Source organism: Pseudoliparis swirei, chromosome 9 (assembly GCF_029220125.1).
Source record: "Pseudoliparis swirei isolate HS2019 ecotype Mariana Trench chromosome 9, NWPU_hadal_v1, whole genome shotgun sequence".
NCBI classification, from domain to species: domain Eukaryota; kingdom Metazoa; phylum Chordata; class Actinopteri; order Perciformes; family Liparidae; genus Pseudoliparis; species Pseudoliparis swirei.
Window position 1 is genome coordinate 5,434,542 of NC_079396.1, and position 25,175 is coordinate 5,459,716.

Below are 25,175 nucleotides of genomic sequence, written 5' to 3' on the forward strand. Positions count from 1 at the left end.
CATTACAGCAGCAGCACGTCATTTCTGTCTCTAGTGTTGCGTTGACAGTCCTCTGCCCGCCGTCTCGTGCGCCGCGGAGCTCCCGACACCGGTTTGCGCGCATCGGGACGGACGGAGCAAAGAAAAAGTCACTAGCACCCCGAACATGCCGGCGAACATTGCATCAATGAAAGACATCTCCAGCGCTGGCTTATGCGCGATGTAGCTATCAAGCTCACTCTATTGTGTGAAGCAGATGAGGTCTAATGACACGATATCAGGGCTCTCAAGTCTCACGCATTGAGCGTGAGACTCACGCATTTCGGTCTTATCTCACGCACTCCCGCCACACATCTAATTCCTCACGCTGAAAAACCTCTCGGCTATTTAATGCTTGAATGCAGGGGTGCTCAATACGCCGATCGATTGTTGAGTAGGAATAGTCACTAGCACCCGTCGACAACTCTTTTCGGCTCGATGCCGGCGCGCGCAACAGTCAGCTGTATCGGGTGCTGATGGAAATCTCACGCTTGCCTGTCTTCAAAACTTGAGAGCCCTGCTATATCATCGGACATAAGTTCGTACAACAAATGCACTCTATGTCTGTTTTCTGTGGCACACATTTCCCACAACTGCACCAAACGTCCGCCGACTTGCGTGCACGGTCCGCACGGTGAAGCATCAACTTCATCTGAATCATCGCTATCATCGCTGTCACAATTCACTAAATGGGGATAGTCTGCTTTTAAAGGTTCAAACAAGTATCCAGTTGCTGAATCAGACAATCTTTCATCGTCCATATTCTCAATCTCTCAGCATTTGTTTGCGAGCGCTCGACGTTGTTTACATTGGTATCTGAACACATCCGCTGTGGCTGGCTGTCGATCTATCAACGATCTGACGTCACACCACCCGCGACATATTCAAGCTCCAGTGCACTGTCGCATGTCGGAGTTGAGGACTTTGAACAGCCTAAACTACGTATTGTTATTGAATACTGGACCGTCAGTGCATGAATAACCTTTAGAAACACATTATCTTTTGATCTGGCTACATATTGTTTTGCACTACAGGTACCCTTTAATAAAACTAAATCTGGCATGTCAGTGTTTACGGCTTACCGATGGCGAGAATCCCTCCTTTCTTCTCGTTCACATCAGAGCTGGATACCAGCTCGAATATGTGGTGGTTTAACTCATCGTAGAATGTAGTGGCTTCATCTTGGCTTAACTGTGGAATTGCATATAGAAAAAGAATAATTGTTGACGTGTGCATCACCAATCTTCATATCCACTCCTGAATAGAAACAGCTGATCACTCTCCAGCTGTGGTTGGGCAACATCGGTGCATCCCAATCACATCCTGGTGACCGGTCTCTATTACATCCATCGTTTACTTTGTTTACCTCTCTGAGTTCTGTCGTCACGTAGTGCTGCAGCTCTTTGGCAGATTTTGCTCTGGTGTCTTCATTTCGATTCTTCAGCCCGCTGACAAACTGTTGCAGCACAGTGGCTGTGCCCGACATGATCACCATTTGGACGACCTGATCTGCAAAGAGACAAATACTCTAAGATGTTAGCCTTCACTGAAACGCGTCAAAGTAAAATGCAACAAAAAAAACGAAGAGCAACTAGCTTGAAGACCGAACTCGGAAAGGAAGTATACCTGTTCCGAGTTGTTTACATGGGGTCCATGTTGTTGTTAGCTGACGTTGAAGCTAGCTATCTAGCATGTATGGTTAGCTTCAGAAACCCTTGCTAAATAACTCGGCAACATACCAAACACGGACATCACGTGAAACTAGAGACATTAAACTCTGTACAATACCAAGAGGTAGTGCAACACTGGCACGTCTAAGTGGCGTGACGTTATGCCATGTGAGGCACGTTATATGCTAATTCAGAGCCTCATGAGTGTTATCATGCTGTTTGTTGTTTAGCTAACGGTCGCTAACGTTAAGCTATCTCGCTGTCGCAAAGTGCTAGTTGGTAGCTACGACAGCAACTTCGCTTTGAACCACTTACCTGTTTCTGTTATGTGTGTTAGCCACTTAATTGCTATTCGGCTCTTGCAGAATGCCTCTCATTGTAGGAGCAACGAGCCAGCCGCAGAGAAAGAAGTTAGCCAAGATATCGCACCGCTACGTGAACGTGGGCCGCGTCTCCTCTCCCGCAGCAGAGGGACGAGCACTCGGAACTTCACGAGCGTCGTGTTGCGCCCGAGCTGCTGCGCAGCGCGCCACGCATGCGGCGCAGATGTCCTTCAGCAAATTACTTTCTTTTCTTTTTTAAACGCTTCATTGTTGGAAAACATTTTTCTTGTAATACTTTATGCTTTAATTGCAATGCATTCAACGGATACTTCCAAAGAGGAATGTCGTGCGTTTGACTCACGTAATATGACATGTCATGTAATGTATGAAACTTAACCCATAACACCTTCTTAAAGTGTCATTGCTTATATACCCTTTTCTTTTCTTTTTACGTCAGACAGAGTCGTCAATTACGACAACTGGTTACTGCTGAATATTAATCTGTTTGGGAATATGCACGTTTAAAGCGCAACTATTAATTAATCTTAAAAGCTACATTATGCTGGAAGTCTGTGCAGTGCGGAGGGAGGGGAGGCTCTTGGGAACCAGTGTTGCCCAGTGTAGCACCTTGTGAGTCGGAGGAATATATGATTAACTCACCAAATTTATCTGCGGGTGGGCTTATTTTTTAACCCAGCGCAGGTTAATTTTGGCCCTGCTAATACATCTGTGCCATATGTTGCATTAAGACCTACATATAGACAGGGACCGTGAGATGAGAGGAGATCAACCCCTCAAAGATCACGTGATCCAACAGAACTGAAGAGACTGAAGTCCTAAGTGTTACTGTCATATATATGAGCAAGTATTCACCATGCAATATAGTTCTTAGTTTGCTATCTTCTGGATGTCATCCTTTAAAAAATAAAAAAAAGTATAATCTAACACAAAAGAAAATGAATATATAAATAAGATAAAATGTAATGTTCAAAAGCATCATACCTGATTATCCAAAATCTGACAGATATTTCCAGGTGTATACCTCAATTACTGGAATCTGGTCCTGCGTCAAGGATTCAGAAGAGGTGAGAATGCATTGAAACAACATCACCAGTTCACATTCATCGTATGTAATGACAACATCAACACCAAGTCATAAGCAACATGTTTGAGTATTACAGGCATGCAGGAAATGTACAAATTAAAGGGCACTCAGTTTCTGAATAAGTATACTAAATATACTGGCAATAAATAAGTTAGCATTAAATACGGTTGATGCACACGCGTGGCTGTTTCTTTTCTCTTTTTATCTCTTTACAGTGTAAATAATCTGCAGCCTCAGGGGGGAGACATTGTGTAAACTGAGTGGAACATGGGATCGGGTGGAGCTCTGAACAGTGACATTTACATGCCAATTAGACCCGCAGCCTCTTATTTATCAGCTGTGGGTCCTGACGGTCAAAATCATTTTCATCATCGAAATTAACCATCGTCACCGTCTTCTTTTACATCACAGTCATCATCAGTTGGAGGTCATATGGTGTGATGGATGTTTCCTCTGGTAAGCTAACATTTCCCTCCTCACTCCTTCAGTGACTCAGGTGCACTAGTGGTTCCCAGGCTGAGGTCCGGGGGTCTTTGGGCTGCTCCGGGTGGGTTCCTGCCAAAGGGGAAGCATAAGGTCAATTTCAGGACACATGAAATGGATGAAGACGGGTTTGAGACTTTGGCAAAACTGACAACGTAAAGAGATGAAAGTTTAATAATGGATGTATTCCATTCTGCAGTTACCGCAATCCCCGGTAGTCTAACTACTTTCAGGCAAAAAATAAAATAAAAGAATAACAAAAAATGCGATCAACAAAAAGAAAAACACTCATTAGTCATTTTTTTGCACTGCACCATGAAAGCATCACCAAAAAGCAGGAGCTTCCTCCCTGAAACAACTATTATAATGTGAATCCAGCAGGTGACATTCTCACTGTGACCCCGTGGGAAATTAAACTTTGAATTGTTCACTGTCAAGGACCAGAGGAGCAGTTCCAATCCAGTCTGAATGCGATGAGCATCGTGGTTTGAAGTCAAAATAACCTGTATTTGACCTCTATTTGATTCACTCTGAGAGCTTTAGAAGCTGTAGCTGCTCAGAGGACTGGGGGACCTAAATCACTTTGAAATATCCACGGAGGAACCGACAATGAACGTGTTCATTAAATTAGGAAACTGCTGAGCTTTTATTCTGGTGACCCCTGTTCTCCAATAAAATAGAATAACCTATTTATAGACTTAAAACGCCTTTCTCCCAGGATTTCGGATTAATGGCTGTTCTTTTGAATAACATGTCTAAATGTAGAAGTTGGGAATGGGAAGTTGATGTACTTGTATCCACATGGTTGAACGCCCTTAAAATACGTCGCTTTGGATAAAAGCGTCAGCTAAACAGATGTGACAGAACGTTGTTGTGTTTTGTCTAATTCTGTTACATTATTCTCCTTTATGATCACGAGAAACAAAATGTCATATGTCATAAATCCCCTTGTTTTTATTTATGTTGTTGAAGATCTAATTGGTGTTCGCATTGGTAAATGAACACGCTACATGAAGTTAATCAAACTCTGGGTCGACACTGTAACGGCGTGCAGCGGCGTTTTTTGTGTGCGTGCATCATGCAAACATGCAAACATGCATGTAAAGAGAGGGCGCCTGCATTAGAAGAGGAGAGAGTGAGGGGGGGGGGGGGCTAGGAAGGGTTGAAGATCCATGCTTTTTGTGTCCGGCCCCTCGCCCTCTGGGGCCTCGACGGGCCGGACACATTTCACTCAATCGGTGACATGTCTTTTTAGACTCGCTCTTTCACTAGAAAGTGTGAGTGTGCGTGCATTTGGGTATGTGTGTGCGTGCGTGCATGTGAATGCATGTGTGTGAGCATGTGTGCGTGCATCTGTGCATGCGCGTGTGTGTGCGTGTGCGTGCGTGTATGTGCGCGTGTGTGTGCGTGTGTGTGCGTGCGTGTATGTGCGCGTGTGTGTGTGTGTGCGTGCGTGTATGTGCGCGTGTGTGTGCGTGTGCGTGTGTGTGGGCGTGCGTGTATGTGCGCGTGTGTGTGCGTGTGTGTGTGCGTGTGTGTGTGCGTGCGTGTATGTGCGCGTGTGTGTGCGTGTGTGTGTGCGTGCGTGTGTGTGTGCGTGCGTGTATGTGCGTGTGTGTGTGTGTGCGTGTGTGTGTGCGTGCGTGTATGTGCGCGTGTGTGTGCGTGTGAGTGTGTGCGTGCGTGTATGTGCGCATGTGTGGTTGCGTGTGTGCATGCGTGTGCGTGCGTGTGTAAGTGTGTAAGTCTGTGAGTGTGCGTGCGTATGGGTGTGTGTGCATGCAAGCATGCATCCGTGCATGCGTGTGCGCGTGCGTGTGTGCGCGCGTGCGTGTGCATGTACGTGCATGTGTGTGGTTCCTCACCCTTAGGGAAGGTGCCTCCTTAGGGATGAACCACACATGCAGTCACTTGACTTCCACACACACACACACACACAGCAAAGCAGGACCACAAACACATCTCTCTCAGCCACAGAGTCTCTTGTCCTAACAGGCCGGTCTCCGCCGCTCGGTGACAGACAGGAAGTTGTGGCAGCACTTTCGTCAGTCACTGTGTGATGGCGCGGCTGTGTCCAGACGCCGTCGTGGTAGCTCCGCGGAGATTGTGCGCTCTTTTAGTTTTTGTGTTTATTTTTAATATTTTCTTTGCCACAAACACATCGGCACTAACAGCATACGAACGCAGCACACTTTTGGACATAAACTTTTGCGCAAAACAAGGGTTTTTGTCCACTTTTTCCATCGATCCAGCGTGGCCGGCAGAGATCGTACGAGCGAACCACAACAACAACAGTGGAACCGCTACTAGAGGGAGACGACGAAAACATCGAGGGAAACGGGCGGAATTGAACAGACTGAGAGTTCAAGCCCACCGTCCACCTCTGCCCAGCATCCTTCTTGCTAACGTCCAGTCTCTGGAAAATAAGCTGGATGATGTTAGGGCAAGGATCAGATTCCAACGGGACATGAGGACTGTAACATCTTTTGTCTGACGGAAACATGGCTGACCCGCTGGTGCGGATCGAGTCATATGCCCAACCGAGTCCTTCTCTGTTTTCCGTGCAGACAGAACGGAAGAGTCTGGTAAATCTAAGGGTGGAGGGGTTTGCTTCATGACTAACAACAAGTGGTGCAACCCCAAGGACATTAAGACTCTTTCTCGTTCCTGCTCGACGAACCTGGAACATCTGACGATCTCATGCCGTCCATTCTACCTTCCCCGGGAGTTCAGCTCGGTCATCACCACAGCCGTCTACATACCACCACAAGCGGACACCGACGTAGCACTATCGGACCTACATGATGTGTTATGTCGGCATCAGAACAAGTATCCCGACGCGGCTGTGGTGGTGGCTGGGGACTTTAATAGGGCAAACCTAAAAAAAGTCATGCCGAACTTTCACCAGCACATTACGTGTGCTACCAGAGGGGAAAGAACGTTGGACCACTGCTATACGCCATTCAAGAGAGGCTACAAGGCTGTCTCTCTCCCTCCGTTCGGCAAATCGGACCATGCCGCCATTTTCCTGCTACCGGAGTACCAACAAAGGATAGCACGGGAAGCGGTAGTGACGAGGGACGTAAAGCGGTGGTCTAACCAATCAGAGGCTGAGCTACAGGACGCTCTGCGTGTCGTCGACTGGGACATGATCCAATCCAGTTCCAGTGGCGTCAGCGAGTTTGCGGACGTAGCAATGAGCCTCATAGCAACGCTAGCGGACACCATCGTCCCCACGGTAAAAGTTAGGGTCTTTCCTAACCAAAAGCCGTGGGTTGATAGATCCATCCGTGAAGCTGTGAACGCCCGTACTGCTGCCTATAACTCCGGTCTTGTATCCGGCAACATGGACGAGTACAAGGCAGCGGTCTATGGACTGAGGAGGTCGGTGAAGGAAGCCAAGAGGAGGTACCGAGACAGAGTGGAATCACAGATGGAGCAGCGCGACACCAGGCGCCTATGGCAGGGGCTACGGACTATCACAGACTACCAGAGCAGACTCCGCGCAATGGTGACTGCCGACGCATCCCTAGCGGACGACCTGAACTCATTTTATGCACGGTTTGAGGCTAGCAACAACAGCGCTAGCTAGCCGGCTAACAACAACACCGTTAGCGTAGCCGAGGTGAGTTCTACCGCTGGGGATGAACACACACTCTCTGTGACCGAGCACAGTGTGAGGAGGGCTCTGTTGAGGGTGAACACCAGGAAAGCTGCAGGTCCAGATGGCATATCTGGGCGAGTACTGAAGACCTGTGCTAACCAGCTAGCTCCAGTGTTCACCACAATATTCAACCTCTCCTGGCTGAGTCCGTGGTCCCCGCCTGCTTCAAGAGATCCACTATTGTCCCTGTGCCCAAGAATGCTTCTCCAGCATGTATGAATGACTACCGACCGGTGGCCCTCACCTCGGTGGTCATGAAATGCTTTGAGAGGCTGATAAAGGACTACATCTGCGCCTTCCTCCCTTCCTCCATGGACCCGCTGCAGTTTGCTTATCGCCCAAACAGATCCACGGATGATGCTGTCTCCCAGGTACTGCACACCACACTCTCTCATCTGGACAGCCAGAGGGGGCTATGTGAGACTGCTGTTCATTGATTATAGTTCAGCTTTCAACACCATAGTCCCTCCAGACTGGCCGGCAAGCTGATTGAGCTGGGACTGAACACCCCTGTGTGCTTGGATCCTGGACTTCCTGACCGCCAGGCCACAGGTGGTCAGGGTGGGCAGACACACCTCCAACCCCTCACCCTGAACACAGGATCCCCCAGGGTTGCGTCCTCAGCCCCTACTGTACTCCCTGTACACACATGACTGTGTGGCCAGGTTCAGCTCAACACCATCATCAAGTTTGCGGATGACACAGTGGTGGTGGGCCTGATCTCCGACAACGCGAGAAGGCCTACCTGGAGGAAGTTGCTGATCTGTCACTCTGGTGCCAGGACAACAGCCTCCTCATGAATGTCACCAAAACTAAGGAGCTGATTGTGGACTTTAGGAGGGTACAACAACAGAGGACGTACTCACCACTGGGGATTAACGGGACTACTGTGGAGAGGGTGAGCGGGTATAAATACCTGGGAGTCCACATCACCGAGGATCTGACATGGTCAGCGAACACAGACACTCTGGTGAGAAAGGCAAGGCAGCGCCTCTACCACCTCAGGCAGCTGAGGAAATTTAAAGTTTCCCAGAGGATCCTTCAGTCCTTCTACTCTGGAGCTGTAGAGAGCGTCCTGACAGGAAGCATCACAGCCTGGTTTGGCAACTGCTCCGCTCAGGACAGGAAGGCTCTGCAGAGAGTAGTGCGTTCGGCTGAACGCACTATTGGAACTACACTCCCCACCCTGCAGGACTTGTACACCAGGAGGTGCAGAACCAGAGCCGACAGGATCATGAAGGATCCTCACCACCCCAACAACAGACTGTTTCAGCTGCTGCGGTCAGGCAGGCGCCTCCGTAGTCACGCTGCAAGAACAGAGAGACTGAGACGGAGTTTCTTTCCTCAGGCCATCAGGATTGTGAACTCCGACCTCACCAGGACCCCCACATAGACCCACACAACTGCCCCTCTTAGGCACACACACACACACACACACACACACACTTAGTGTAAATATTGTACTGTAAATATTGTGTTGTTTTTTATTGAAAATAGTGTGTACTTGTTGCCCTTGCACATTCCTGCTGAGCATTGCCACTTTCATTTCACTGCACACCCTGTGTGTGTATGTGACAAATAAAATCATCTTGAATCTTGAATCTTGAGGCTTTGATTCCTCTGCCGTCGCTCCAGTTTATTTTCTTCCATACCCTCCCCCTCCCGCCCCCCCTCCTCCTCCTCCTCCTCCTCCCCCTCCCGACATAGCCTAGAGAGAAAAAGAAAAGCGAGCTCACTCCTGCACTTACTCCTCCACCCGCCGTGTTCCTCCACCGTCCATCCATCCCGTAATCCTTAACACCTTCGTCATCCCCTCCCCTCTGTCACGCACAATCATCATGATTTACTGCCCCCCCCCCCTCCTGCCCCCTCCCCTTAAGCAGAAGGAGGGATTTGGTATGAGTCACAGATTCCTGGGCGAGCGTTCATAAAGTAACATCTGCTTCTGGACGCTGGGGGCGGCTCTCATCCCCGACCTGGTCCACAGCCCAGAGCTGCATCCCGGCCTCGATGTACACGGCCGGCATCGGGCACCGCGCCTGTGGGTCAGGGGTCAGATCCAGGTCCAACAAGACCACCTTGGGAGCTTGGGAGCAGTACGGTGATGGTAGTCCGACAATTTCTGGGTTGGCTGCCGTTTAGGTGTCCAACTGTATCTGTATCTGAAAGCCATATTTAGAATCATGCTTTCCAGCGGCGGTATAGTCACTAAGTATATTACTATTTCATTTATTACAAGCCAGGTCCACAGCAGCAACAACAGAATATTAGCACTTTTATAAATTTGTTTCCATTTTCAAGCTTTTAACCAACAGATCTCAGCCGCAATAGTATTTATTTTACATTATCACAAGTACAGTTCATATTACAAGATAATGTAGCTAGCGCATAGCTACAATTGCCCACCATTTACACAGGTATTTCGAAACCAGTGGCCCCCGTGGGCCGCCCCTATAGCTGTAACTGCCATTCAGCTATCAATATCAATCAATCAATAATATGGGCTACGCACTAATTATTTGCACCTGCTTTTATTAATCATCTGTCGCATTGTATAAAATAGCTTATCTATACACTTCCTCTGTATGGTGAGATTTAGACTTACAATGGAGGTTTTCCATCTTCGAGTAAAGCCTCCAAGTTGGGATGACAGGAGGTTTCCCAGTCCTCCCCTTCAGCATGAATAGAGCACAAAGCCCAACCAGAACACGATGCCCATATGGGTCGCTATGGTAACACCAACAATGGTGCCGCCAGGACTCAGTCGGATGCGTACTGACGTGTCTGGATCTCCACGATCCTTAACGTCTCAATAAGTAAATACATGGCAGGTCCAAACATTCTGGTTGCAGTAAGAATCAAACGAGTTGATCGTCGGGCTGATGAAGTGAATCGGCACGGCCGAAAATGTACAAAGTGGCACCGAGGCACTGATTAGCTAATGCATGCCGTGGCAGACATTTTGGGTCCAACCGAGTGTGCAGAAGGGGAAAGGCGCGATGATGCTGCACTTTCTCGTTCACGGTGCTTAGTTTGTCTTCTGGCACGGAGCCCAGCTCCCGGACTTTGAGAAGGGCAGCAGCAACACACACACACACACACACGCACAGACACACACACACACACACGCATATACCCGCACAGAGTCAGCCTATTGATCGTGTTTCCTTCCCTCGTTGGGATGTATAGATCAAGCCCTAATCGATAAATCACAGGGCAGGGAAACCTAAGGCCGGCTTATGGAGATGAGGATCCTCTCTGACTCCGAGTTCCTGACTGCATCAAAAGATTTTTAATCAGGCAACAATGGCTCCTCGGGTTTAAAGTGGCGTTGGTGTTTCCACGGCGACGTTACTCATCACTTCTACTGCCGTCTTAGGGAATCGTCATTTTTACGGCGGATGGAAGATGCATCTCGTTGCACGTCCATCAACTACACAACCAGCTCCTCCTCCGCGGCGGCGACCCAATCACTCAGAGGCGGGCAGCTTCTTTCCCAGTTCATCTGCAGCGGAGTCGTTTGCTAATGGACTCTGGCGAGCGCCAGCCAAGAGGGCGTGCTGGGGAGTGAATGAATGAAGGGCAGCCATTAGAAAATTGTGGCCTGTCCGCAGAAGCGAGCAGGAGCCCGGGCGGGGAGCGGGGGAGGGGGGAGAGATGGATGGAGAGGTCTTGTCACCAACGGTGAGTAATGGCAGCCGGCTCGCCGTCGTTCTCTGCCGCCCCGCTGTCGGTATGGCCCGTGAACCCTTCACAGCTGGTTAAAAACACAATGATTGACGGTGCGTTTGACGTCGACCGTTTTTTCAGCCCCAATCTCTGGGATTTGTGAGGCTTTCGAAATCTCTGTATGACCTTAAGTCTATACTCTCATCTTACTGTGTGCATGAGTGGCAACATTAAATCGACATAATGCAGTGTGCGGCATGAGGAAGTGAGGGGATTCTTTATCTGGCTCCTTATCTGTAACGAAGCCGAGACCGTCTACATGGGGTTCCTCACGGACACGCCTTTATCCGCACTTATCTGTGGCAATCCAATTCAATAGGACAGATACTGATGGCGGTGGGAAACCTCATGGGCCATAAGGCTGACTTTTTATTTATTTATTGGGTCATAGAAAGCATATTTGGGTGTGAGAGACTTAGAGATAATTAAAAAAAAAGAGGGGGGTCACGCTGTTGACAAACTGCAGACTTTCTGACTGAAAGAGAAAGCTGTAGAGGGGGGGGGGGTGGGGGGCAGGGCTCCACAGGGCATTTTGCACCATCTGACATTCCAGTTAAATACACAGGTATAAAACCAGGTGTGAAACCACCTCTCCTGTTTGGACTTGACGCCACAAAGCAGAGGGCCATCTGGCAAGACCGTCAGCCAGCTACACGCCGTCCCATCGCTGAGGCTCTTCTTGCCTCGGCCGTTTCATCCCGGGACGTGGACTAAAAGTTCCATCTGGCGAGTCTGGAAGCGTAGAGAACCGACCATTATTGTCGAGTTGAAATACAATGGCATATTGCGCAAGACGGAGGCGTTTAAAACAGGCACGGCGCTATATTACATTACATTTAGCTGACACTTTTATCTAAAGCGACTTACAATCATTACATTCATACACCGTAGACACAGCTACAGGGAGCAACTCAGGGTTAAGAGTCTTGGTCCCTAACCCCCTGATTGAAAGATGGCCCATGCTTTTCTTGCATCGACGCCTAATATGCATCCTGCGAAGCCGCAGTTGGATGCCTAAAGCAGACTCGCATTGAGAGTGACACGACGCACCTTGTTGTTGCGAAATGAATCGACTCGCGACGGTCTAACGGCTCCGAGATAATTCTGAAATGTGCAGAAAAAACGCAAATTGAAAAAGCAATTTTCTTATGCAAATGCAGCTGGTCGCGATAGGCGGTTTGTTCCTGGCAGTTCAACCCGATGAACACAGTTTCTCACAACGCAGAAGCAGATGTAAAGGTCCGCCCTCGTGGCGAGAATCATGGAATAAAGACGGAGGTAAAGCCATCTGATAAAAGTCCTTTTCTTTTGCCAGACGCCTTTTCTTCATGTATACATTTTCTTCCTTTGCTGTGCACAGACCTCCCTGCTCCTCTTTGTGTACAACTTCCACACACAAACTCTGTGTCTGAGGCCCGACAGGGAACATGTGTTCAGCCTGTGTTTGACTGTTCATGTCAGACATCCACCGTCTGGTCCGGTTTGCTGGGTTTTCCTGACATCCGGTGGTCATCTTAGCTTCCAGTGGCTGCTCGTATAGATGCTACTCAATGAAGGTGTGTTTTTGGATCACACTTCCCTGAAAGCGGCGCTTCGTGACCCAGGTTTGATACTCGGTTTGTGACACTGCAAATGGGGGTATAGCTTTCATCAGCGGACAGCAGGCTCAGTCGGCATTGTGTCGCCCGATTCATCAAGAGACAGCGACTTGGCAGACATTTATTGAAAAGAAAAATGTCTGCAGAGGGTTGCTTTAAGTGTCTTTGCAAATGAGAAAAGTGGGTTCTAAGACACAGGGGGCTAAAACCTAGATACGGCATAGTCATAGTCAACATGCACTACTGTTCAAAAGTTTGGGGTCACTTAGAAATGTCCTTATTTTTCAAAGAAAAGCACTGTTTTTCAATGAAGATAACATTAAATCATCAGAAATACACTCTATACATTGTTAATGTGGTAAATGACTATTTGAGGTGGAAACGTCTGGTTTTTAATGAAATCTCTACACAGGTGTATAGAGACCCATCTCCAGTGTTCTAATGGTACATTGTGTTTACTCATCGCCTTAGAAGACTAACGGAGGGGTAGAAAACCCTAATGCAATTATGTAAGCACAGCTGAAAACAGTTATGCTGGTGAGAGAATCTATAGAACTGGCCTTCTTTTGAGTGACAAGTTTGAAGAACACAATTTATATTTCAAATAGAAACCAATTTTGCAATTCATTTGAGAAATAAAAGTGTGAGTTTTCACGGAAAACACCAAATTGTCTGGGTGACCCCAAACTTTTGAACGCTAGTGGAGTTCAGACCAAGGTGTGAAGCCAGTACGGGTTTCCTGTGGTGACCCAATCAAACCAGTAACCGACGTGTTTTTCCACCGCCCTTGTCTATAAAAGAGGTGATAGATTGAAGGAAACCAGGTCCAGTTCTGGCTTCAGCTGGTTCTATCAGCCCTCTTCAGGGGTCCGAGAGCCTCCAGGGGTCCTTCAAAGGGCTTCTGTGATAATAACAATGCGTGTTAATCTATTTCCTCTTGACAAATAATGCATGCATTGTGTCTCCGTACTATCTGAGCTCAGGACGACGTAAATATGTTGTTTTGCAAAACTGATCACGGACGGACTTAATTATAATACACACATGCATTTGGTGTCTCTGCATAGGATAGGGAGTGTGTGTGTGTGTGTGTGCTCAGATCCATATCTTACACCCTTCACAATTTCCGGGGGACTTTGTTAGTCTTTGACACAATGTGGGTCGGAGCCCACCTGGTCCAGGCTGTAATGAAAAGTCCACCGATGCGTTTAATCTCTCGCCTCGCTCTGATATTGCTCTGCTAGCGATCTGTGAGCCAATTCATACGTGCATACAAATAACGCAAACACAGCCGAAAAGACTTGTCGATTTCCCAATGTAAGCATGTCACCGGATGAGTTTAAGCCCCCCCCCCACCAGCCTCCAGCCAGGTCTGACTGAGACAGCAGAGAGAGGGCAAGGAAACTGGACACCATGTCTGTGGTTGGAGGCAGATAGACGCTCTGCAGCATCTCTCTTCTCTATTCTCGTGCTCTTATTTGATAAAAGAAAAGAATAAAATGGGGGGGAAATAACTAAACAAAAAGGGCTGCAGCAGCTTTGTTTAGACAATGCTGGAAGGTCTCGGGCCTACGTGTGTCCTGTGTGCGTGTCGTGGGAGTGTGCCCTGCACATTCTATACGGGGGCGATGTGAAACACGCCATAGCGAGCGGACACACACACTGTCAGGTTTGAAGGATGTCGAAGCAGAGCACACAATTGAATGCCGGGAAGGCTGAATAACTTCTGCAGGAGTGGTGGATTATTTATGTGGCACGCACTGCAAGGTATCACTTACATGACTGGAACACAAGCTCCAAAGGTTGGATTTTTTCTATACCGCACTGCACAGGGATTCGCCGACTGACTTACTACACAGGGGGCGGAGCAACGCAGCTGCTCCTCTGAGAACCGCAGCCCCCGCGGCTTTTGCATACAATTTGGCTGCTAGTGTCGCATCTCGGGTTACACCTCTTTCTTTCCACCGACACACGCCTGAATACAGGCGAACTCCTTCTTCGATGGGCTCCTCTGTGTGAGCCGTCAACACAAGTGTAACGTATCAAAGTACGTTATAATAAAAGAGTCCATCTGGATCAACACTGTCCGAACTGTGTGGTATTTGTTTCTTCTTCTTTTTTAAATAAATTGAGGTCAAGGCCAGTGTGACACTGCTGAGAGGTGATATTTGACATTTTCAAATGTGGCCCTTCTCTTGCCATGTGTTATTTAATGTCTAGACGGACTCGCTTGGCACAGAGTGTAAAACGGGTGTTGTTACAAGATGGCGCAGTTATCAAGTGGACGACCTCAGAGTGCAAAATTGACATTAGACGAGAAAGGAAAGGGAAGAAAATAGTTCAAGAAATGTAATACACTGTGTTTTTTTCCCGCTACACCTTCTCCATGTCAGCCGGTAAACTCCTCCGTGGGAATGTAAGTTGATGTTTTCGCTCCCCAGCTCCTCTTTATCGGCCGCTGTAATTACACCGGCCTACACTTTGATTCACAAAAGAGCCGATGATGAGTCGTCTTTCAATCAACTTCTTGAAGCGTGTTTACTCTCTGGGGCCTTTTGTGTTGAAATACTTGTGGGAAGAGGAGGGTCCGCCGGGAGATAACTGGAAGTGTGTGTGTGTGTGTGTTGGGGGGGGGGGGGGGGGAGGTATGTGATAGTTCACATGTTCTGGCAAGTATCATAATATGAGAGATGCTACAATAATGTGTCCACCGAGAGCAACAACTGTTGATTTGAATGTCTCAAGGACGTTTTTCCTGAAGCTCACAAATGCCCCTGATGCATTTTTTTAACTTTAAAAGGTTCATACGCTCTGGAGAATAAGCTTCATGTTCAACTTTTACATCATTCATTTTCCGTGGGAACAGCGGTACACATCATCAGTTGCAAACTTACAGCAGTAAAGTCTCGAAACATCTTTTTAATTTAAAGTCGAGATGATGAGCTTAATGGATCCAACAGGACTTGACCTGCATCTTATTGGTTGTTCTACTGCTGCATGAACCAACTTTTGTTCTCTTTTTCTGGCTGCGAACTCAAAATTGATGACGTTAATGTGGTGGAGTTAGCAAACAACGGCTTTCTTTAGCTGCTTAAGAGTTCGGGCTGAATCAGGTTCACCTGGTCCCGCCCCTAGAGATGCTGCTATAGGCTTATAGGCTGCTGGGGGATGTTATATGATACACTGAGCACCTTTCTCCTCTTCTCTCTCTAATTATGGATACATTTACATCTCTCCATCGCACATTATTAAGTCTGCTTCCTCCCCGGAGTCTTTGTGAGTCCATTGGACCTGGCTGGGTCTGATGCCTCCTGCCTGGTGGGCAGTGTTCTTATATGGCTCATCGCCTTAGAAGACTAAGGGATGGTTAGAAAACCTGTGTGCAAATATGTAAGCACAGTTGAAAACAGTTATGCTGGTGTGTGAAGCTATACAACTAGCCTTCCTTTGAGCGACAAGTTTGAAGAACAAAATTAATATTTCAAATAAAAATCTGTTGAATAAAAGTGTGAGTTTTCACGGAAAACACCAAATTGTCTGGGTGACCCCGAACTTTTGAACGCGAGTGGAGTTCAGACCAAGGTGTGAAGCCAGTACGGGTTTCCTGTGGTGACCCAATCAAACCAGTAGCCAATGTGTTTTTCCACTGCCCTTGTCTATAAAAGGGGTGATAGATTGAAGGAAACCAGGTCCAGTTCTGGCTTCAGGTGGTTCTATCAGCCCTCTTCAGGGGTCCGAGAGCCTCCAGGGGTCCTTCAAAGGGCTTCTGTGATAACAATGCGTGTTAATCTATTTCCTCTTGACAAATAATGCATGCATTGTGTCTCCGTACTATCTGAGCTCAGGACGACGTAAATATGTTGTCTGATGCCTCCTGCCTGGTGGGCCGGCATCCTGCCATGGCCCTGCTGATGCACCCCGCCCCCCCTTCTGGATCGTGGACTATGCTGACTAGGAACTATTCAAACACTCTGTCAAACTCATTGAATGTGTTTATGGAACTCTGTAATGATTCCTTCTGGTCACATGACATCTATTCTTCTGTCCATCCTGGAGAGGGATCCTCCTCTGTTGCTCTCCGGAAGGTTTCTTCCATTTTTTTCCCTGTGAAAGGTTTTTTTTCTATTTATTGGGAGTTTTTCCTGATCTGATGTGAGGTCAAAGGTCAGGGATGTCGTATGTGTACATATTTTAAAGCCCTCTGAGGCAAATTCGTAATTTGTGATATTGGGCTATCCAAAATAAACTGAACTGAATTGAAAAAGTCAGCCTGCCGTTTAAGTTCTGTTGAGCAGTACACGCAGGCCATATTACAAATGATGTCATTTCTTGATTTGGGAGATTATTTATGTTTGACTAGAATTTATTTCAACGTATCGGCCTGGAGGAGCGGTGCGTGGCGGGTGTGTTCTCCTGTCATAGAAGCAATACATTTGATTCTCACCTCATCTGTATGAACAACATTAAAAGTACTGAAAGACGTTATTTTTCATTCGAAAGGCAACTGTCTGTTTGGGTTGACTCAGCTGTCAGAGCTGAGGCCTACTTGAATAAAATTGCTGCAAATATCCTCCTTCCCAACTGTGCATAACCAAGCCTGTCATTTCCCCAGGAATAGACGGGTAGTTACAATTACAGCTTCTGTGAGGAGTGGAAATTTACACACTGTCTGTTCTTAAAAAAGGAGCTCGAACAAAATAGCCATATGGTAACATTTACCGATTGAAACATGGGAAGTTTAACGATACATGGTGAATCTTTAATGACATACAACAGAGCATGAGCATCCGCCTATACAGCTGTAGACGTCACTTTCACATGAATGTTCCGTCATTGTCCCAAACCACATAGTTAATACTGAAAATCAGAGATCCATATTTAATAAATGTTCAAAGAGGTTACAACTGTGGACTTAGTTGTTCTCTACCAGCGCTAGCCTCCGATAACTTGTACTGTAGTGATATTATATACAGCCGTGTCACCCTCAAGGACACGTTCAAGGATCCTTTTGAATTCCGACATCTGAGTTTGGGGGCAAAATGCCAGAGTTTTAAAATGGTGGGATGTTGTTTAATGCTAATTGTAGCCCTTTAAAAACTTAAGATGCCAGTAAGGTCCAAGTGAAAATGTTATAGTGTGCTATTCTGATTGAAAAACTGCATTCATTGATTTGACAAGCTGTAAACAGAACATTATATGATTGCCTTATAAGGTTGTTTATGGCAGCTAACACAAGCCTGTTTACACATCCATGACACGCAGTAGAGCCTTCACTGGGAGCCATGTTTCTGGTCCATTATCCACTCTCCTTTTATCTTTGTTTTGGTCTCCACCAACTCCTTTAAATAAAAATAAAAAAGCTGTTAAGTGCTCCACTTTGTTCGCCAGCTATTCTCGAACTCTCTGCTGCATGGTGCCTATCAGAGCCCCGCAAACAGCTGCTGGAAATGCAGGTTGAGAGGGTGAGCCGAGAGAATACAGTTAATTGCAGGCTGCGTGAATAAAATAATGAGCTAAAAGATGCTAAATTACATGGCGGAATTATGTGATCATTTTTTAAATTCTTGCATATGACACATTTTCTTATCGGAGAGACATGTCTTCCATCAGTAGTATCTAAATAGGTCTATAGGGAGGCTATATAGGGGTACTAGTCTGCAAGATCCATGGGGGGGGGCTCTGATACGGGGACCCGGGAGGTACAGACACCGTCTGTCCGACTGGGGGCGGCGTTGGACAGCCACTTCTCTCTGCAGGCATCCCAGCGCGCTGGCCTGCTCCCCCCCCCCCCTCTCCTCCCCCAAACACCACCAACACCCACCATCACCCTCCTCACTTGTGGCATCAGCAATTCAGATCGCATGCAAATCCGGGAGCGTCACGGCGAGTGTGTGCGTGCGCGCGCGTGTGTTTTGCGTGTGCGTGTGTGAGAGATAAAGAGAGTGAGAGAGAGGGGGGGAAAGAGAGGGGGAGAGAGAAGCGCGGTTGCATTCCTGGAGAGACAGAATCCCTGCCCCTTCCTCCTCCTCCTCCTTTCTTCTTCTTCTTCTTCTTCCTCTCTTCCCTCCTGCTTCTCCCAGCCGGCGGCGGCAGAGAGGGATTTTTTTCTTCTTTTTTTTCTCTCGAGCCGGGCTGCAGATTCGGGGAGCAGGGCAGCGGAGTGGGAAGAGACACCGGTAGTCCGCAGGGGGAAGTTGTGGAAAGGAAGCAACACACTCTTTTTTTTTACCTTCAAAAACGCAATTCGAAAAGAGTTTGGAGTTTTATTCTCGTGCGCGAGCCGGGCGGTGAAATTAAAAACATTTTTTTTTTAAAACAAAAAAAGTAAACTTGTATTTGTGTCCGTATCTCCGGTGGTGGTCATGGGTCCCCAGCGCATACTCGGGGCCGGCCGGACGGCGCTGCTTCTGGCGGGGCTGCTGCTCGTGGCTCTGGGGCACCGCTGCGCCGCGAGTTGCCCGGAGAGAGACCTGGAGAACCGGGAAGAGGAGGCCAAAATAGTTTTGACCGGCACCGTGGACGAAATAATCAACATGGACCCGGTGCACAACACCTACTCCTGCAAGGTACGTGGTCCTCCTCGCGTGCTTCTCGTGTACCGCTTAAGGAGCGGAGACTTCGGGGCGGAAAAAAACCACCACATGCACCTGCTTCCTCGCAATAAAAACTACTCGCAGGGGTTTTAAGTGGACTATTAGAAGTCACATTAACGCCTAATGCCTTTTGCTCCCGTGGAGCTGATGGAAGCCATTACTCGGCGGTACGCACCGAGTACCAATTCTCAAAGGGGCATCCACAGTATGCCTGATAAGAATTTAAAAAAAAAGAAGAGAAAAAATATTTTTACAAACTCATTCATCCAGAAAGTGTCTGGCATGAACGCTGACAGCGAATTTGCTTCAGAAATGATTTTTAGTTATTTTTTAAATTTCCACTCACACCAATTACACAGCCAGGGAAGGCCGGAGCGACCTTGTAACCATCCCGGAACACGCTGCGGTAGGAAGGTTACTCTGGCCCCTCAAAAGGTGATGCGTTCTCAATTTCTATATTGCTGACATGTGCCATCCCTAACTGGGAATGTGTGTGTGTGTGTGTGTGACTTGCTATAACAGTGATGTCCCTCTGAGAGAAAAAATAAAAAAATAAAAATTTCTATAATCATGTAATAACATAACTATGAATTGCCACAGAAACACTTCTAACACATCAGTGAAGAGCACACGTGCTGCAAGATGTGCCCAAAGCAATACAGGTGTATTAGTCGTGCCTTACACGGTCATTAGTCATGTTCATGTGTGTGTGTTGGACTTCAAACTGTACTAATGTCCCGTTCTCTTAGTGTCACAGGACCATAATGACGGGTGGATCACAAAAAAACGAAAAGGGAAGTCTCTAAAATAAGCACGCATCCAGTCAGGATGCAGCCGTCCTCAATCCAACGGCATTCTCGTTGGAGAAACTAAACTTTTGCATCATCGTGGACTTGCGGTAGACCGCTCTGTAATCTGTCAAGAACAAACGAGTGGTGCTCGGTCAGCCCTCTCACTGCTCCACTCCTCAGCACCCCCCAATCAGCGGAGTAGATGGCGTGGATGGAGTAGATGAGGCAGGGCGGCATGGAGGGGTAAAGAAGGGGGCGAGCTGCGCGCCGTGACCGTGCAGCAAAGCGGACTTTGACTCTGCTGCACGGTCATGGCGAAGCTCGCGGTGTTCTGAGCGCGTTCTGGATTTTTTTTGGGTCCGGTAATTAAGTCATCACTGTCATGGGATGGTTTCTTGGGGTTGCGCGGGCGTTATTTTATTTATTTAAAATTTATTTAACCAGGAAATGCCTCAATGAGATTAAAAATCTCCTTTACAAGAGTGTCCTGGCCAAGACAGCAGCAGTAGCACGTCACACAAAGTTTCGGACAATACAACATAAAACAGTGACAGACAATATCATTTTGATTTTTTTCAATAAAAAAAAAATCACAGCATGAATAAAACCAAAACTAAGACTCAAGTCAACACAACCCAGCTCACACAGGAGCATACACCAACGTGTAATTACCATTCTCTCTTTTTTAAACAGGAAAGTCAGATAAGCACCTAACCGTCACCAAAAAAACACGCTTAGGTAGCAACCTCGATTAAGGTGGCAGTACCCCCCCCCCCTCCCAGCGCTGGACGCTCGCCTGAACCTCGGTGCATAATATCTCCTTGTTTTAGTTTTGTGGACAGAATGCTATGAAATAAAGTTTGTGCTGTTTGTCTTTCTCTTGTCGTCCGGCCCCAAAAGGTCAGGGTGTGGCGCTACTTGAAAGGCAAGTCCGACGTCAACCGCGAAATCCTCCTGGACGGCGGCAACAAGCTGATGATCGGCGGCTTCGGCAACCCCGGGATCTGCGACAACCGCGTGGCCACGGGCGACACGCGCATATTCTTTCTCAACCCGGCCCTGGAGGCCATGGGCCCGGAACACAAGAACGAACTCATGCTCAACTCGAGTCTGATGAGGATTACCCTCCGCAACCTGGAGGACGTGGAGCACTGCGTGGAAGGTAAGCAGCTCGTTGGGAATGAATCGGGACCGACGTCCTTTGATGCTGTTGGGAGTAATCATAACAATGATAAAGTTCACCAGGGCCTATCGTTGCTCAGGACATTTTCTCTGACCTTTATCTATACTTTGTGCCTGTGAGGAATATGTAGCGTGGGATCTATGCTGCACTTTCTCACAGTAATTGTAAGTCACTTAAAGCAGCGAGGATTTCATACAGAGATCGCATAGCCTCTGGCTCAACGGCGTCACTGTTTCCCCCGAACTCCCCGAAACGAGGACAGCCGAGTCATTTTCCGAGCTTTGTTGCCATGGTGAACGGCCCAGCCTTTCCCTTGAGGTGGATGTGTCTTATTAACACCTCGAGGAACTCGGGTTGACTGGTTCAGGGCTGATTCCCGACCGTTGCGCCTTGTATCTGTGTCATTTTATGAAGTCAGAGGTGAAAGTGAAACAGCTGCATACACATAACACGGTCGTTGGGATCTTAACGGGGCAAAGCAGGTGCCCACGACACAACTAACTGACCCATCGTTTAAATTCCCTGTAAAAGAAGACAAAATGATTCTTTCACTGCACACGGACCGCAACAGCAAAGCGAGGCGATGAAGGGACATGTCAAATTTGCCCGTGCACAAATATGATTAAAAGAAAAAAGTTACCAAGAAGCTTTTAACCCTCCTGTTACCTTCACATTTACTAACATATTTTACCCTCGGGGTCAATTTGACCCCAGCAATTAAAACCTCCAGAAAATTATTAGAATTAATATTGTTTCCCAAGTTTAAGTGTGAGGTACTTTATGTTTGTTTGTTGACTACCTAAATAGCCCTTTAAATATATAAAAAAGTTGATATTTCTTATATGTTTGACACAGTGAAAAACAGCCTGGGGTCAAATTGACCCCAAGGAACACCGACGTTAAACATTGAATGGGGTCAAATTGACCCGAAAGGTAACAGGAGGGTTAAAAGGTGGGTGCAGTGACTGAAATGTCGTTGTCGTTTACTCTATCCTAAGTATTGCCAGAACTTGAGAACAAGAGGAGTTCTTTTCAAAATGTATTCCTCCGAGACCTTTTTTGAGGGGGGGTTGAGAAGCAATTTGTCAGACGAACCATACAGCCATGACTAATAAATCTCAGCATCTACCGTGACTGTGAGACTGTAGCAGCCTCTGCCCCCATTGCCGGCGAGCGGGGAGCTCGCTGCTGTTTAACTTTTACTGGTGCTTGACAGCGTTGGCAGTCGTTCAAAGTTTGAATCCAACGCGGCCGCGAGCACCGGGGGGGAAATGAATCGGAGCACGAATCACCTCGCTGAAGGCTTTCTGGGGCAATCAGTGCTGCGGAGTCGCAGGGTCGGCATTCTGGGTACTTCCCTCTGAACATTTCTGGGTGGCAGGACGTTCCAATGGATCGAGCTTGTTTGCAGTGTTAAGTTGCATTTGGCAACGCACATAAAAACTTCTTCTGTTTGTCTGTCCAGGCACGAAACACTGCACTGCTAACCTTCTTATTCACCCCTCCGTTTCTTCCTTTTGGACTCCTGTTGTGGTGAAGGGGAGTTTCTTGGCTCTTGACAGAGAATGTGCCCTTTTCTGTTTTCGCGGCTTTGTGCTTGAAGAGGGTTTTACTTCACACAACCTGATTTTCTCATATCGCCTTACAGGCGAAGGGATCGCTGGAAGGAAATACCTCCAACGAGACAGAAAGGATGTTTAACCCTCCTGTTACCTTCACATTTACGAACATATTTTACCCTCGGGGTCAATTTGACCCCAGCAATTAAAACCTCCAGAAAATTCTTAGAATGAATATTGTTTCCCAAGTTTAGGTGTGAGGTACTTTATGTTTGTTTGTTGACTACCTAAATAGCCCTTTAAATATATAAAAAAGTAGATATTTCTTATATGTTTGACACAGTGAAAAACAGCCTGGGGTCAAATTGACCCCAAAGAACACCGACATTAAACATTGAATGGGGTCAAATTGACCCTCAAGGTAACAGGAGGGTTAAAGACAACTGAAGGAACTTTTCCCTCGGGAGGCTTTGGAGATTCGTAGACACTGGCTGTCCAAAAAGAAACATCCTATGGACTGATTGTCAGGTTCAGCCCCGCCACTAAATCTGTATTTGTTTTTGTTGTTGGGGGGGGGGGTTGGATTTGGCCCCTCTGTAATCAACTCGCATGCCTCCATCCGGTATAGAATGAGCTCTTAGGCCTGTTCCAGGGCTGAGTTTTAATTAAGAGAGTCAAGTCAGATCCCATCCGTTCGGTGCAACCACCACCCCCAGAGACTGTGGGACAAGACTCTACCTGCCACGGCACTCATTGTACCCTCCTCTGCTTTCGCCTCATTCTTGACATTTTCGATAGCTGGGATAGACTCAGGAATGCCTGGCAGAGAGCAGAGGGCGGGGAGGCGCATTGTTTGAGGTGTAATGAGAAAGGGAAAAAAAGGGGGAAAAAAGGCTTTGTGTGAGTTCTTTCTGCCACCAAGAGTTTTGAGAGGGACGCCAAAGAAAAGTGAGATGAGCGATGTAGAACGAAGAAAATAACCCCACAAAGAGTGTTCATATATATATATATATATACAGGGGTTTTCCTGGGTCAAAATGGGTCTTCGGTGCTCTCAAATTTTTAAAATAATATTCACGGTCTGTGCGACTGTCCATTCGCGCACCTCATAGTTGCGTATTGATCAGACAAGAAGACACGCTTATCAACTCGATTACTATTGATCAAAACAGAACGAGGGTTCGGCTGTAGCCTACTTGAAACATACTATTAAGAACATATTCGCTGACATGCACGTGATGAACACATTTTTATTTATTTTTTCCCATCGCAGAATTTGTTTTGCCTTAGGCGCTTGGGATTTGTCATAGGCGTTCGGGAAAACGGCTTAGGCGCGCGCCCACATTTTCTCTATGCAGGAAAAACCCTGTATATATATATATATATACATATGTGTGTGTGTGTGGAGCGCGCATGGTCTTGTGTTTCCTGTGGCATATTTGTTTAGAGTTTGGACCAGTGCCGCGTGAAGGTAGACGTCTCCAGGCGCCATGCTGCACGCTCGTTCTACTCCTGGCCACTCGCTCCATGTGTGTGTGTGTGTGTTTGTGTGTGTGCGCGATGTTTTGGGGCTTTGGAAGAGAGGAAGCGCTCTTGATGGCGAAGTGTTGAGCGTCCAAGGAGATCTTATCGGGTGTGTTTATCAGCTGCTTTTGTTTCAGCCCTCGGTGACTTGATGCCAGAGTCTTTCCGTCAAGACCCCGGCGAAGAACGGCAACAAAGGGCTGTTTCTTTAGTCTGCCTTCATTCCTTCTCTTTTTTTATCCGTCTCTTTTTTCTTTTTTTTCAAGAGGGGGGGGGGGGGGAAGAGACGAACCCGTCAGAAATCAGTGCATAGTCACGCAACAGCTGCATCAAAGATCTTCTTCTTTGTGCCCTTTGTGCTGCATCTATTTCAATGCGTCGGACTGAGGGCGGCCAGTGTGCTCTCCGCCGGTTGGACACTCAGAAGTCCCCGTGGGATGTTAATGAGTCGCGTTTTTTACTGCTCAACACACCACCGGCTCTTTATGATCGATGTGTACAGCAGTCCAGAGGCTCGCTGGTAATGGGGTTAGCCAGGCTTGCTGGGAACATGATGGGGGTCCTGATTTGCCAGCAGGTGGTCTCGCTTAATGATGGGCCAGCAGACAGTCCTGTGGAATGCTCCTCGGGGTGGGATGTCTGTTTGAGCCCCCCCCCCCGCCCGCCCTCTCCACCTTACTCTTTTTCTCCAGCACTCCTTCAGTGAATGAAACTTGGCCTCACGGAAAAACGTTGAGCTTTTTTTCTTGTCGTTCCCCCCCCCCCTCCCCCCAGTGTGTTTGTTCAAGGCGGAGACTCGGCATCGGCAGGAATTCCTTTACCTGCCCGAGCTCCTACCCGGCCGCCTCCTCCCCATTCCCACCTCCTCGATATGCTGAGGAGATAATGACAGAATGATCAGGGCAAAATGGAGAGCAGCGTTTTTGTGTGTGTGT

At 47.5% G+C, this 25,175-nt stretch overlaps 2 protein-coding genes across 11 annotated transcripts in view; one reads left to right on the forward strand and one right to left on the reverse strand.

Annotated features, from left to right (window-relative positions):
• mtor (mechanistic target of rapamycin kinase) overlaps positions 1–2,130 on the reverse strand; it is a 92,703-nt gene extending 90,573 nt beyond the window's left edge. For all 3 annotated transcript variants that reach the window (XM_056421939.1, XM_056421940.1, XM_056421938.1), the window contains exons 1-3: positions 2,004–2,130; positions 1,385–1,527; positions 1,101–1,209 (exon numbers count right to left, since the gene is read on the reverse strand). In XM_056421939.1, coding sequence (XP_056277914.1) covers positions 1,101–1,209; positions 1,385–1,513 — 238 coding nt within the window. In that variant the 5' untranslated portion in view covers positions 1,514–1,527; positions 2,004–2,130. The remainder of the gene's footprint in view (positions 1–1,100; positions 1,210–1,384; positions 1,528–2,003) is intronic.
• A 16,386-nt stretch (positions 2,131–18,516) lies between these two features.
• agrn (agrin) overlaps positions 18,517–25,175 on the forward strand; it is a 260,122-nt gene continuing 253,463 nt past the window's right edge. For 4 of the 8 annotated variants that reach the window (XM_056421998.1, XM_056421996.1, XM_056422000.1 and 1 more), the window contains exons 1-2: positions 18,519–19,156; positions 20,875–21,136. In XM_056421998.1, the coding sequence (XP_056277973.1) occupies positions 18,953–19,156; positions 20,875–21,136 (466 nt within the window). In that variant the 5' untranslated portion in view covers positions 18,519–18,952. Of the gene's footprint in view, positions 19,157–20,874; positions 21,137–25,175 lie in introns of all 8 variants that reach the window. The other 4 variants (XM_056421994.1, XM_056421995.1, XM_056421997.1 and 1 more) reach the window with 2 other exon arrangements.